Source organism: Leptodactylus fuscus, chromosome 4 (genome assembly GCF_031893055.1).
Source record: "Leptodactylus fuscus isolate aLepFus1 chromosome 4, aLepFus1.hap2, whole genome shotgun sequence".
NCBI classification, from domain to species: Eukaryota; Metazoa; Chordata; class Amphibia; order Anura; family Leptodactylidae; genus Leptodactylus; species Leptodactylus fuscus.
The window spans coordinates 69,239,302-69,252,694 of NC_134268.1; the positions used below are offsets into that span (position 1 = coordinate 69,239,302).

General features: G+C 41.3%; 1 protein-coding gene across 2 annotated transcripts in view; it reads left to right on the forward strand.

The window, feature by feature from the left end:
* Positions 1-13,393, forward strand: part of ABHD3 (abhydrolase domain containing 3, phospholipase) — a 44,146-nt gene that overhangs the window by 8,907 nt on the left and 21,846 nt on the right. For both annotated transcript variants that reach the window (XM_075270621.1, XM_075270620.1), the window contains exons 3-4: positions 7,382-7,564; positions 12,248-12,293. In XM_075270621.1, the coding sequence (XP_075126722.1) occupies positions 7,382-7,564; positions 12,248-12,293 (229 nt within the window). The remainder of the gene's footprint in view (positions 1-7,381; positions 7,565-12,247; positions 12,294-13,393) is intronic.

Here is a 13,393-nt window from a genome sequence, read left to right on the forward strand (position 1 = left end):
TCCTCCGGCAGAGCCAGCGCTGATTGGCCGAAGGCTGGCCAATGCATTCCTATGCGAATGCAGAGACTTAGCAGTGCTGAGTCAGTTTTGCTCAACTACACATCTGATGCACACTCGGCACTGCTACATCAGATGTAGCAATCTGATGTAGCAGAGCCGAGGGTGCACTAGAACCCCTGTGCAAACTCAGTTCACGCTAATAGAATGCATTGGCCAGCGCTGATTGGCCAATGCATTCTATTAGCCCGATGAAGTAGAGCTGAATGTGTGTGTTAAGCACACACATTCAGCACTGCTTCATCACGCCAATACAATGCATTAGCCAGTGCTGATTGGCCAGAGTACGGAATTCGGCCAATCAGCGCTGGCTCTGCTGGAGGAGGCGGAGTCTAAGGTCGGACCTGAATGGAGACTGGTGTGGAGCGATCTTAGACTCCGCCTCCTCCAGCAGAGCCAGCGCTGATTGGCCGAATTCCGTACTCTGGCCAATCAGCGCTGGCCAATGCATTCTATTAGCTTGATGAAGCAGAGTGTGCACAAGGGTTCAAGCGCACCCTCGGCTCTGATGTAGCAGAGCCGAGGGTGCACAAGGGTTCAAGTGCACCCTCGGCTCTCCTACATCAGAGCCGAGGGTGCGCTTGAACCCTTGTGCAGCCTCAGCTCTGCTACATCAGAGCCGAGGGTGCGCTTGAACCCTTGTGCACACTCTGCTTCATCAAGCTAATAGAATGCATTGGCCAGCACTGATTGGCCAGAGTACGGAATTCGGCCAATCAGCGCTGGCCAATGCATCCCTATGGGAAAAAGTTTATCTCACAAAAATCACAATTACACACCCGATAGAGCCCCAAAAAGTTATTTTTAATAACATTCCCCCCTAAATAAAGGTTATCCCTAGCTATCCCTGCCTGTACAGCTATCCCTGTCTCATAGTCACAAAGTTCACATTCTCATATGACCCGGATTTGAAATCCACTATTCGTCTAAAATGGAGGTCACCTGATTTCGGCAGCCAATGACTTTTTCCAATTTTTTTCAATGCCCCCAGTGTCGTAGTTCCTGTCCCACCTCCCCTGCGCTGTTATTGGTGCAAAAAAGGCGCCAGGGAAGGTGGGAGGGGAATCGAATTTTGGCGCACTTTACCACGCGGTGTTCGATTCGATTCGAACATGGCGAACACCCTGATACCCGATCGAACATGTGTTCGATAGAACACTGTTCGCTCATCTCTAATGGTTACAAAACAAGTCAATCTGTACTACCATAGTACAGCTGCAATATAAAGTAAGGGAGATGGACATAATTGCAGGTACATTTACCCATAGATTCTAGCAGACATTGTAAGTGAACTATAGTCACTGGTTATAGATGTGATGTAATGGAGCAGCCAAAAAAAATAAAAGGCAAGCCTTGCCTAATAAAAATAGTGAATAGTTATTGCCACATCCTTGTTAAATATTTTTATCATACTCTGTTTAATGAAGACTTAATAAATTGGTGATGTAACATCTCTGCTGGTTCCGGTCACTGCACCACCCTCTGCTCGCGTGCTGCGGCGCAGGAGGCGGGTGCAGTTTGGTTCTTGGATTAAAGTCTTTGGTCGCACTGTGTGAACTCGGTTCTAGTTCTGTGATTGCATTTGCACCACACCCGTCTTCTGCCAATGTTGCCTCTGTCCATTAAGTGGTTAATCTGGCCTTGCATGTGATTGACAGCTGCCTTCCTGTGAACTCCATGGGCGGGTTCTTCCTCCCTATTTAGCCTTGGTTCCCATTCACACCAGTGCTTGCTATTGCCGTGTGCATACCTGCTCTTTACTGTCCCTGTTTGCTTATACTATTATCCTTGACCTTTGGCTTTCCTCATTGACTATTCTCTTGACTCCGATTTGGCACTGCATCGCTCTACTGTTACCGAACCCTGGCTAGCTGACCTCCCTTTGTTGTTGTTCGTCTTGTCTGCGTTTTGTGTTTCACGTATTCAGGGAGGGACTGTCCTCGTGGTTGTCGCCTATTACCTAGGATAGGGTCTGGCAATAGGAAGGGAAAGCGGGGGGCTTCAGCTTAGGGCTCACTGTCTCTTGTCCCCGTTCCAGGGTTCCCTAACACTGCCTAACAGGTGACCTTAGTTTTACCGCCTCCATTTAATCTTCAGTCTCCTTTCCCTGCATCCACTACTTAGTCATTGTAGTTATGTATTTCTGTGTACTTACACAGTATTGTTCTATAGCTTTGGTGATTATATTTAGTGACTAATAATTGTTTGTAACATCTGGAGAAAGATTATACGCACAGGAATTACATAAATTCCATATAATAATAATAATAATAATAATAATACATTTTATTTATATAGGGCTAACTTATTCCGCAGCGCTGTACAATTTGTAGGGTTCAAGTACAGACAGAAAGATACATTACAAAGAAAGTCATTTCACACAATGGGACTGAGGACCCTGCTCGCAAGAGCTTATAATCTATGAGGTAGAGGGGGTGACACAAGAGGTAGCAGGGGCGGCATTGCTTAATCAGAGGTCAGACACTTTCGTATTATATAGGTTACTGTCATTACACAAACATAAAACTTTATGAGCCGTCAACAGTCGTGAATATATATCATGTTGAATCACTCGCACGTTCATGTCACCTCCACCTCAAAAACATCTCTAGAATACGCGCTTTCCTTACCAGAGATACACTAAAGACACTTATTGTCTCTCTGATTCATTCTCGCTTTGACTACTGTAACTCCTTACTAATCGGTCTTCCCCTCACTAAACTCTCCCCTCTACAATCCATTCTGAATGCAGCGTCCAGGCTCATCTATCAGGCTAGACGCTACAGCGATGCCTCCGGTCTGTGCCAGTCGTTAAATTTCCATAGAGAAGTATGTAGAAAAAAAAACTTGTACAAACACCATACAGAGAGTATGCTGTGTTCCACAAAATGTGCCAAAAACAAGAATGTATCACAAAAATCATTGTAAAAGGTTTTCTTGTATTGCATTTCACAATGCATTATAGTCTTTAAAGTAACATTTGGCTACATGAACAAAAACCTCAAAAAACATCCTTACATTTTGCTTGTTGCTCCTTGAAGCTTTAAACCGCAGCTGTTAGCATGATATTCAATGGAAGGGTAACCAGAGTCCTTGTACTATTGATCGGTGAGGTTCCCGTCAGTCAATCTCCAGCCAATCTGACACCCCATAGGGAAGGTGTTAAATATTTTAGGCTGGAATAGAGGATTCCTGTATTGTAGGCTAGGAAAATGTATAGTTGGCTATGTACCTTCTACAAATTTATACAAGGCAGGACCCCACTACTCTATATAGTTTCTCTCCACCATGATTATCCTGGTAATAAATGTACATGTCTGGATTATCCGTTTAAGGAAATGCTTCAGACTTGGATTGTTGTCATCTGAGTACGCCTTTTATTAGACAGAGCAAAAGTTACAGCTAAAAGCAGTTCTCAAGCTGTAGACCATGTAGTAGATGGTTGCCCATTGAGATGTCTTGGTGCCATGTAGTGCTACATAATTTAGTGTTTGCCCAGAGCTTTCCAGGTGATAACAGCAGATCAATAGCAGGACTGCTTAAGAAATGTGGTTATTCAGACTAGACATGTCCTGTAAGCACGTGAATGTGCACACTCCGTCTATACAAGGATGCAGAACATGTCGACTCTATATGTATAACTGCTAATAAATAATAAATTACTAGGTAGAATAGTTGTAGCAGTGCCTGCTCACCATGGTTATACTGCATGCTGGGCATTCTGCGTCTTCAGCTTCCACATGAAAGATTTAGTAGTTGTGTGATGCAACCGCAGATGACATGTTATATAAGGACTAAAACTAGCTTCTAATAATGCCAGATGGAAAACATATCCCCATATACTGTATATGACATAGTACAGCATGCCGTACAGTCCTGGGCAATGTCAGGCTGGGGTGCATAAAGCTTACCCGTAAGACTTATTCTGAGGGTCCAATGTACATTTACATGCAATATTCTATGCATAAATTCCTAAACAGGCAAGGTGGCTCAGGGGTTAGCACAGTTGCTTTGCAGTTCTGGGTTCGAATCTAACCAACATTTGCATGGAACTTGTATGTTTATCAAAAATATACTGGTATATTGGCTTCCTGTAAAACAACTCTGTGGGTATTGGGGATGAACCACTAACTCCCCTACTCCATAACATTCCCAGCCCTTCGTGAGAAAAGTGCATTATAAATGTTTGTCATTGTCAGCTTGCCTTTCAGTAGCCTGCTGACTGGCTTTTGCCTTGAACTAGGGCCCTCTTAGCTTTGTGAGCTAAGGATATGAACTTATACAGCAGCAGGAAGATGATACAAGAAGTTTGGTGATAGGTGACACTAAGAAGGCAGGACCCGAGAGGGAGACCTCTGTGCCTAGATGTCATCTCAGCCAAACCATGTGTCTGGGTCCTTATTGACTTATTGGTGTGCACCGTTCATGCAGGTGGTGGGGGGATATAGGCTCACCCTGGCTTATCACCCACCAGGGTTTCACTCACCCCACAGCTGAGTTTCTAATAAGTCCCAGACCACAGAAAGTTCCTGCATTCATGGTCATATCCTTTGACAACCTAACAAGACTTAGGACTGTCACCACTAAGACAAAACCGCTGCGTTTTACAGTCACTGCAAAGTGGATCAGATTGTAGCAAATCCCATCCACACATTGCAGAATAATACATGCAGTGGAAACACTGTGATTTCCAAAACTGTTGTGGTGTTGGAAGTCGCAGCATGTCAATAATACCTACGCAAATGTTGGCAGTTTCCCTTCAGGTATAATGGAAGCAGAAAGTCCACAGAGGAAACCTATGCTGAATTTCTGTGGGAAAAATCGTGATGTGTTGCTGCCACGGTTTTTCCCACAACGCTTCTTTGCTGAGCCCCGCTACATGAGGCCTTAGCCTAAAGATGCTACATTTTTAAAGTACTGATTAGTGTTCGGCGAATAGTATTCAAATCCTATATTCAAATACCTCCCCTCCCATAGAAATGCGTGGGAGTGGCTGATTGTGAAGCCGCAGGGCGGCTTCAATGCATTCCTATTGGGAGCGAGGTATTCGAAACTAGAATTGGAATACTATTCGCTCAATACTAGTACTTATAATTGCAAAAACGTTTAGCCTTTAATTGTCTCCATGTCTAAATATGGTTATAAAATTGGAAAAAACCTTTAACATACTAAGCAATGATCTGAGTGTGTGACTAAGGGTGTTATAGGTTACTGGACATAGCATTACATACACTGCTATAACCACTACAACCTTTAGTCATAATATCCCAGATTCCAGCTGTAAAGCCATCTATTCCCAAATAGCCCATTCTAATTACTATTGTATACTAGCTTTTACCCGCGACTTCGTCTGTGGTGATTTGAGAATTGGGCGGACACAGACGTGTGAAACTGTAAAAGTGCTTTAAAAAGTTTGGTGGGCTAGCAAATGTGACGTGATGTGTTGTATTGTGTATGTCGTGATACAAACAATGTGATGTGTTGTATTGTGTATGTCGTGATACAGACAATGTGATGTGTTGTATTGTGTACGTCGTGATACAGACAATGTGATGTGTTGTATTGTGTATGTCGTGATACAGACAATGTGATGTGTTGTATTGTGTATGTCGTGATACAAACAATGTGATGTGTTGTATTGTGTATGTCGTGATACAGACAATGTGATGTGTTGTATTGTGTATGTCGTGATACAAACAATGTGATGTGTTGTATTGTGTATGTCGTGATACAGACAATGTGATGTGTTGTATTGTGTATGTCGTGATACAGACAATGTGATGTGTTATATTGTGTATGTCGTGATACAATGTGATGTGTTGTATTGTGTATGTCGTGACACAGACAATGTGATGTGTTGTATTGTGTATGTCGTGACACAGACAACGTGATGTGTTGTATTGTGTATGTAGTGATACAGACAATGTGATGTGTTGTATAGTGTATGTCGTGACACAGACAATGTGTATGTCGTGACAATGTGTATGTCGTGATACAGACAATGTGATGTGTTGTATTGTGTATGTCGTGATACAGACAATGTGATGTGTTGTATTGTGTCAGACAATGTGATGTGTTGGATTGTGTCAGACAATGTGATGTGTTGTATTTGGTATGTCGTGATACAGACAATGTGACAACCTTCAGAGCTGCCAGCAAAGTTATAGTCCTTGGTAACCCATAAATACTGGCACTATTCTATGCCAATTTAACACCAATGTAGTGCAGTGGTTCTAACCTTATAGTATGGGTAGCCTAAGTACGTGGTACAAGTACAGGGGTGTGTCAGGCTGTCCAGAGCTATCACAGTAGTATCATAACAGTACCTGAATAGTGCAGCATGGTGGCTCAGTGGTTAGCGCTGTATCGCTGGAGTCCTGGGTTCAAATCCGGCCAAGGACAACATCTGCAAGGAGTTTGTATGTTCTTCCTGTGTTTATGTGGGTTTCCTCCCACATGCCAAAGACATACTGATAGGGACTGTAGATTGTGAGCCCTATATGGGACAGTGACTGTCAATGTCTGTGAAGCAATGTGGAAGATGATGGCGCTATACAAGTAAGCATAATAAATAAATAATAGACAGAATATGCTCCAAAACTTCGTCCATAAATATCAGCTAAGAGCTTGTTGAGGAAAATGTCTCCAATGTCATTACAAATATCAGAAGCAATAGTAATATTCCTTAAAAATATTTCCCTGGACAGAATATTCCTATAGAACAAAATCCAAAAACAAAGAAATGCAAACAGCCCTGGTCTGCAATATATGAAAGTCAGCGTAAATAAATCTTGGTAATAAGAGACAGTGATGTTGAATCACTCACATGGCCGCTGGTCATGCTAGTAGTTTTGGTCGGATCTGTAATGATCGGTACTTGGAAGGTCTCCCCCAGCCGGGACGGTGAACAGCAGGAATAGATGAAACCAAGTTTTCCAGCAACAGCGATCCGGATTCCATAAGAGTTAAAACGTAACTTTTATTATGGGTAAATGATGATCAAAAGTTACGTTTTAACTCTTATGGAATCCGGATCGCTGTTGCTGGAAAACTTGGTTTCATCTATTCCTATATAAAGTTGTCATTGTTGTATCGATAAATTGTAAGGCATTTGTCTCCATTAGTCACAAGGCTATATCTTCTTATCTAGACATTTTTATACCTGACTCCCCCATTAAAAGACTAGCTCCAGCTTTGCTGTTATTTCCTTCTCAGATGTCTTCATCATAACTCGTCTTCTCTTGGTTACCACCTATGTAGTTACCATTACAGCTTCTTAGGAGAAATCTAATTAAAGTGTACATCTTTCTATTGTGTCTTACAGTGAGCTTATTAAAACAGCAGATGGAGGGCAGATTTCACTGGACTGGTTCAATAATGATGATAATACACTTTACCCAGATGCCGGCACAAGACCTACAATCCTTTTACTGCCTGGCCTTACAGGAACAAGTCGGGAATCCTATATTCTTCATATGGTTAGACACAGCGAAGCTCTTGGATACAGGTAATGCTCTATGCAGAATGTAAAGTGCAGGCTGTTCTTAGCAACTCGTCTTACATGCAACCTAATAAGATGGGAGATGAACTAGATGTCTGTGTCTATCTGATGAGACGGCCACCTTATACATGGCAGAGACAGTTACTCATTGCTGTTCTGTCTACATGGTCCAAGTGTACACTTTAGAACATTACATTATAATGTTTAGGTCATCGCTTCTAGACAACTTAGAAGAATAGACCTCTTTCAGTGTAAATTTGCACCACTTCCCTTAAAGACGACCTTTCACCGCCTCCACCAGGTTGAGCACTTTGCACCATTGAATAGGTGCTGCTCTACAGATTTTGGTACAATTGTAATTTTTTCTGTAGCACCACCTGTTCCCAAGCAATAAGTACCTTTAGGTTTAGTTCCTCATGTGCTATTTAGGCTCTGTACTGTAAGATGAATAGTGTCAGGCAGGAGCAGGCAAAGGTTGTGGCTCTGAGCTCTGACACTGACTGCCCCTGTTTGGAGCTTTGAATCACGCTCATGCCTTATCTGTTCCTACCTGACACTGCCCAACTGAATGTACGCAGCCTAAGCAGTAGATCAGACACCAAAACTAGCAGCATTGATTGCTCAGGAATGGTGAGGGTTAATGGAAAAAATTCCAACTTTGCTGGAATCAGTAGAGGAGCAGCTATTAACGGATACTAAGAAATGGTATTGGTGGAGGTGGTGAAAGGTCCTAATTAACCTAAGTCCCCTATGTCCTCAAGTGGTTATACGTGTAGTTTATTTATAATGTTCCTGCATTAATGTAAGAGATACAATTTGGCAGAATAACCATCTCACCCACAAAGCAGATGGTGCAGTGATGCTTTCAACTTTGCATTTCTTTTGGCGCCTTCACAAGATTAAGCACTGAATTATAACACTGAAATAATGCTCCGTCATCCCAGTAGAAGCTGATATTTCATAATTGGAAGATATGCTCCTATAATACATAAACTGCAATGCATTCTGGAACTCTTAGTGAAATGTGATGAAATATACTGAACGTTCTGAAAATATGGGAAACGAATTTAAAAAAAATACACTAATTTAGAACATTTGGATGGTACTATAATTCTACTATAATACTTCTAATTACTAGGAAAAAACGCACATTAAAACCGTCTTAGTATATTTCCACTGACTGGCTTTAAGATAACTGGTTGTAGTGGGAGCCTCCAACCCGTTTAACCCCCCTTCATTCTGCTATAGAACCAAAAATCATTGAACTTTGCCCTTTGGCTCCCGGTACACAATGTTTCTTGTTTTAGGAACTTGTAGTAAATCAGACTGACAAATAGTGTAAACAAGGTTATCTCCTGTTTATTTGGATCATAGATTTCTAGGTTTGGTGTTCTTTTAACCCCTTAGAGACAGCCTAAAAGTAGCTTAAAGGGATTGTCCAGGATAAACGTATAATTAGCACTAAACTAAACTCCTTCCCCCCATCTAACTTCTAGTTTACTTCAATAAAAAAAACAAACTTTAATTACTCATATACCTGGAGCGTCTGATTGTGACATTCCGTTTCACCGTTTCTGGAACAGAACGTTATCATCACTCTTCCCCCTCCCCTATCCCCATCAAAAGCCAAGCCTTCCTGTGTCCAGGGACGGCTCCTCCCTGTCTCCCTATCTTCTAGTAGTGGGCGGAATAGCTTAGCTAGGGAGATGGGGGGAGGGAGGGGCTAGTAATAGGCAGGATCAATAGACTTAGTGAGACAGGGAGGGTGGAAGGAGCCAGTAATGGGCGGGATCACTAGTCACTGAGAGTGGGAGGGGTTAGGCTTAGCGAGACAGGGAGGGTGGGAGGAGTTAGGCTTAGTGAGACGGAGGGTTTGTGAGGAGTGAGGGAGGAAGAGGGGGCTGAAGAAGAGGGAACTAGTGCAGCAGTTACGCAGGAAGTTGGACAGCAGGAAGCTAACACCATGTAAACAAACGCAGTAAATGCCAGCAGCAACCAGAGACACCCAGAAATCACTCCAAACACTACTAAAGGTATATGGGTGTACTTATTCACCCATTACTTGCACTAACAGACCTTTCTAAAAATAAAAAAAAAAACATGGTAATCATTGGTCAATATTTTTGTATTTATTTATAAACAAAAATATAGGAAATTTAGAAAAAGTCACAATTTTCAAAATGTGAAATGCTCTGCTTTTCAAAGTGTTAAAGGAGAAAATGCATCTCACTGTTTGGTAAGCAATTTCTCCCAAACACAGAAATACCCCACATGTGGATGTCTGATTTGCAAAGCCCCTAGAGTACCAATACAATGGAAATCCTCCAAAAGTGACCCCATTTTAGAAATTACAATACCCACACAATTTCTCAAGTGGTATAGCAGGCATTTTGACCACAAAGTCATTTCTTGAAACTAGTATTTCTATTCCAAAAGGAACAGATTCCCAGCTATGGACAGCGACGTTTCGGCTTATTGAGCCTCCTCAGCATAGCGCAGGGATACTGATTTGGCAATTAAATCCGCATCATGATAGTAGAACTTTAAACTAAGTCATGCATGATGTTAAGGATGCTGCCCTCTAGAGGGCGGCATACAGAGTGCACTGTTCTCCTAATTACATCCTGGAGAATAGATTTGCATATTTTTTACCCAGAATCCCTAGCGGAGCAGGAATGACTTGTAAGTCTCCGTACTGCCTATGTAGGCACACACTCTCCCTGATGTGTACGATTATCCCCTGACCCTAGAAATGAATGCACAGCTAATAATGAAAAGTGAAAATTGCAATTTTTCCCGAGATATACGTCATTTCAGTGCCTGTTATGTTATTCCCAGCTTGTGTCTGCAGAGACTCACACTCCAAAACTGTTAAGCAGGTATACCAGGCACAATAGCTTTTGGAGCATTCATCTCTGATACAAGCAGGGCACAACATATTGTGCACTGACAAGACGTATACCTGGAAAAATTGTCATTTTTACCTTTTACCATCAGCTGCATATTCATTTATGTAAAATAAATGAATGCAACACTTGAGGGTTAAAAATGCTCACTGTAACCCTGGATGAATTGCACTTTACTAGCAACGTTATCCTGAGTACAACAGTTTCATACATGTGGGCATAAACTGCAGTTTGGGCACACAGCAAGGCACAGAAGGGAAGGAGCACTATGTGGCTTTTGGAGTGCAGATATAGATGTTTGGTATCTGAACACCATTTAATCTTTGCAAAGCTTCTAAGGTACCAGTAAAGTAGAATCCCCTAGAGAGTTACCCATTTTCAGCTGCATGCCTCATTGAATTAATCAAGGGGTGTAGTGAGCAGTAGTTTCCCAGATGTGAATGCACAGTGGTTGGTGAAAAATGAATATGTAAGTTGTGTGGAGTACATTGGGTACAACAAATTCTCTACTATTTTCCCAGTAGCTCTTATGACTTGGGGGGGGGGGTAACTATGGGGGTTGCTTCTAGTGTTTTTTTACCTTGTAAGCTCTTAATCTGGGATGTACCCTGATATACACTGCCACAGCTTGTACATTCCCTTCTTGCAGCTGCCAGTTTTGTTCTAATGATTTGCACAATGTGATTTTTGTCTTTAGACCGTGCAAGCTATATTTTTTTCTAGTGATGTAGCTTGTATGAGGACTTGTTTTTTTGTGGGATGAGTTGCACTTGGTAGTGACATCATTTTTCAGTGCCTATAACTTATTGAATACATTTTAAACTCTTTTTGGTAGATTAAACAAAGACACTAATTCTGACATTGCTTTTTACCTTTATTTTTTTTTACTATAGTATTCCCTACATCACAACGGCGTAAGATCTGATGAAGGGGTGGTGTTTGTAAAACACTGAATACCCTGAAATGCGTTATCTATCAATAAAAGTCGAATCTGCATACTTTCGGTCTTCGGTTGACGTCCTTGAAGGAGTGTCACCCACCGGGTTTTTTTAGTGGAATTTTATGGATTCTACTGGTGTTTTGCTACAAATGTGGACGGTATTATTTGAGGATAATACTGCTGCCAATGACTATAGTGGAAAGGGGGACACTGTACGGGCCATAAGAATACACGAAAGCTGTGACAATCCTATTACCTGTGATGCGTACTGTTCTGCTTAGGTATTTTGTGCAGCACAGTGGTATTTATGGGGCACATCTAGGGAGGTATTTCTGCTGGACACTGGTATTTGATGCTGCTGGGGAGGTATTTTTTAAATATATTTAGTATTAGTATGCGCGGTGTATTGAGCCATGAGTTTGGTTTGGTGGTATTTTGTTGCTGATGACACCCCAGCATCACGATAGATTAACTGTCGAGGATTGAATTGAACAAGTTTGAGAAGCTTTGGTATAGAAACAAGTCCTCTCCCTTACTGGTACAAATCTCACCCTAGAATTAACTAGAGAAAAGTAAAAGAAATGCCAGCCAATCGTTGGTTGGCGTTTGTTGAGGGTATTTTATCTGCCCATGTAAAAGGATTCCCAAAGGGAAAATAAGCGTTTGTTGAGGTTTACAAGACTGTTTAAGCACTATCATTGGTAAGATAGTCATTGTATGTCAGGCACCGATTACTATTTGACACTTGAGCAGATATGGTCCATTTTAGAACAGTATCTTTCACCCGATTATTTTCTATCATTCACTGGTTGTATATATTTACATACCTTTCTATTGTTCTAGGTGTGTCGTTTTTAATAATCGAGGTGTTTCTGGAGAAGATCTCTTGGTAAGCGCTTTCTGACTTGGACTATTCGCACATCTGTATTGTTTAACTAAATAAAGTATATGAGCCAAGAAATGACCTATGTTGCAGCTTCTGTAAAAGTTATGTATTAAGAAATACCCCCCCCCCAAAAAAAAAACAAAAAAACAAAAAAAAAACAAAACAATATGCATTGAATATGTAATCCTTATTAGCCTTAACGGTTACAAAACAGAATGAATTAATAAATCACATAAACTGTCTAGGATTTTTTGTAAATGTGAATGTTACGGTCATAAAATTAAAAAACTGTGCTCACCGTTTCAACCCAAAGTGACTGTCGCAAGTCTCTCTTTATTGGCGTGTCACTGTTGGTGCTGGAATGCCAGGAAAATTAAGAGGGAAATTTAAGATTTTTTTTAAAAAAAATTTAATTTTATGATATTTCTAGTTCAGGCCATTTTTTTAAGATCTCAATTATGGCCTTGAACATGTCAAAAAATAACTTTTACCTGGGATTAAAGCTAAAGCTTTTTTTTTTTGGTCAATTCTTAAATGTCTGACTCAACTCTGATCAACCTCTCACTCTTTTCATAGGCTTTGTTCACATTTGCGCATGGGTTTCTGTTTGGGAAGTCCGCTTGGGGACGTCCTGAATGGAAACTTAATCCGCATAAAAAAGCGGTTATTTAAGGAAATCTGCGGATCCCATAGACTGTAATGGGGTCCGGGTGGTTTCCAGATGAAAAAGGTGGAGAGAAAAGTGCTGCTTGCAAGATTTCTCTCTCAACATTTTTCATGCGGAGAGAGGAACGGAGTAGCCCAAACGCACATGTGAACCGGGCCATAGCTGAAATGGCCATGCAAAGAATATCATTAACTTTCTGCAAACGTGACAAAAACAGTCCTGAAAATTCTAAGTAGACGTCCATTCAGATTGATTTCAAGAAATTAGGAAAAATCTCTCACACGTGCCAAATACATAAGATCATTGTACAAGGCTCTTTATGGCTGGAAATCAGTGGTGGTCGGAGATCACAGACTTCATCGATGTGATATTATCACATGTATAAGATAAAATAAGATAATCCTTTAATAGTCCCACAGTGGGGAAATTTCAGCAT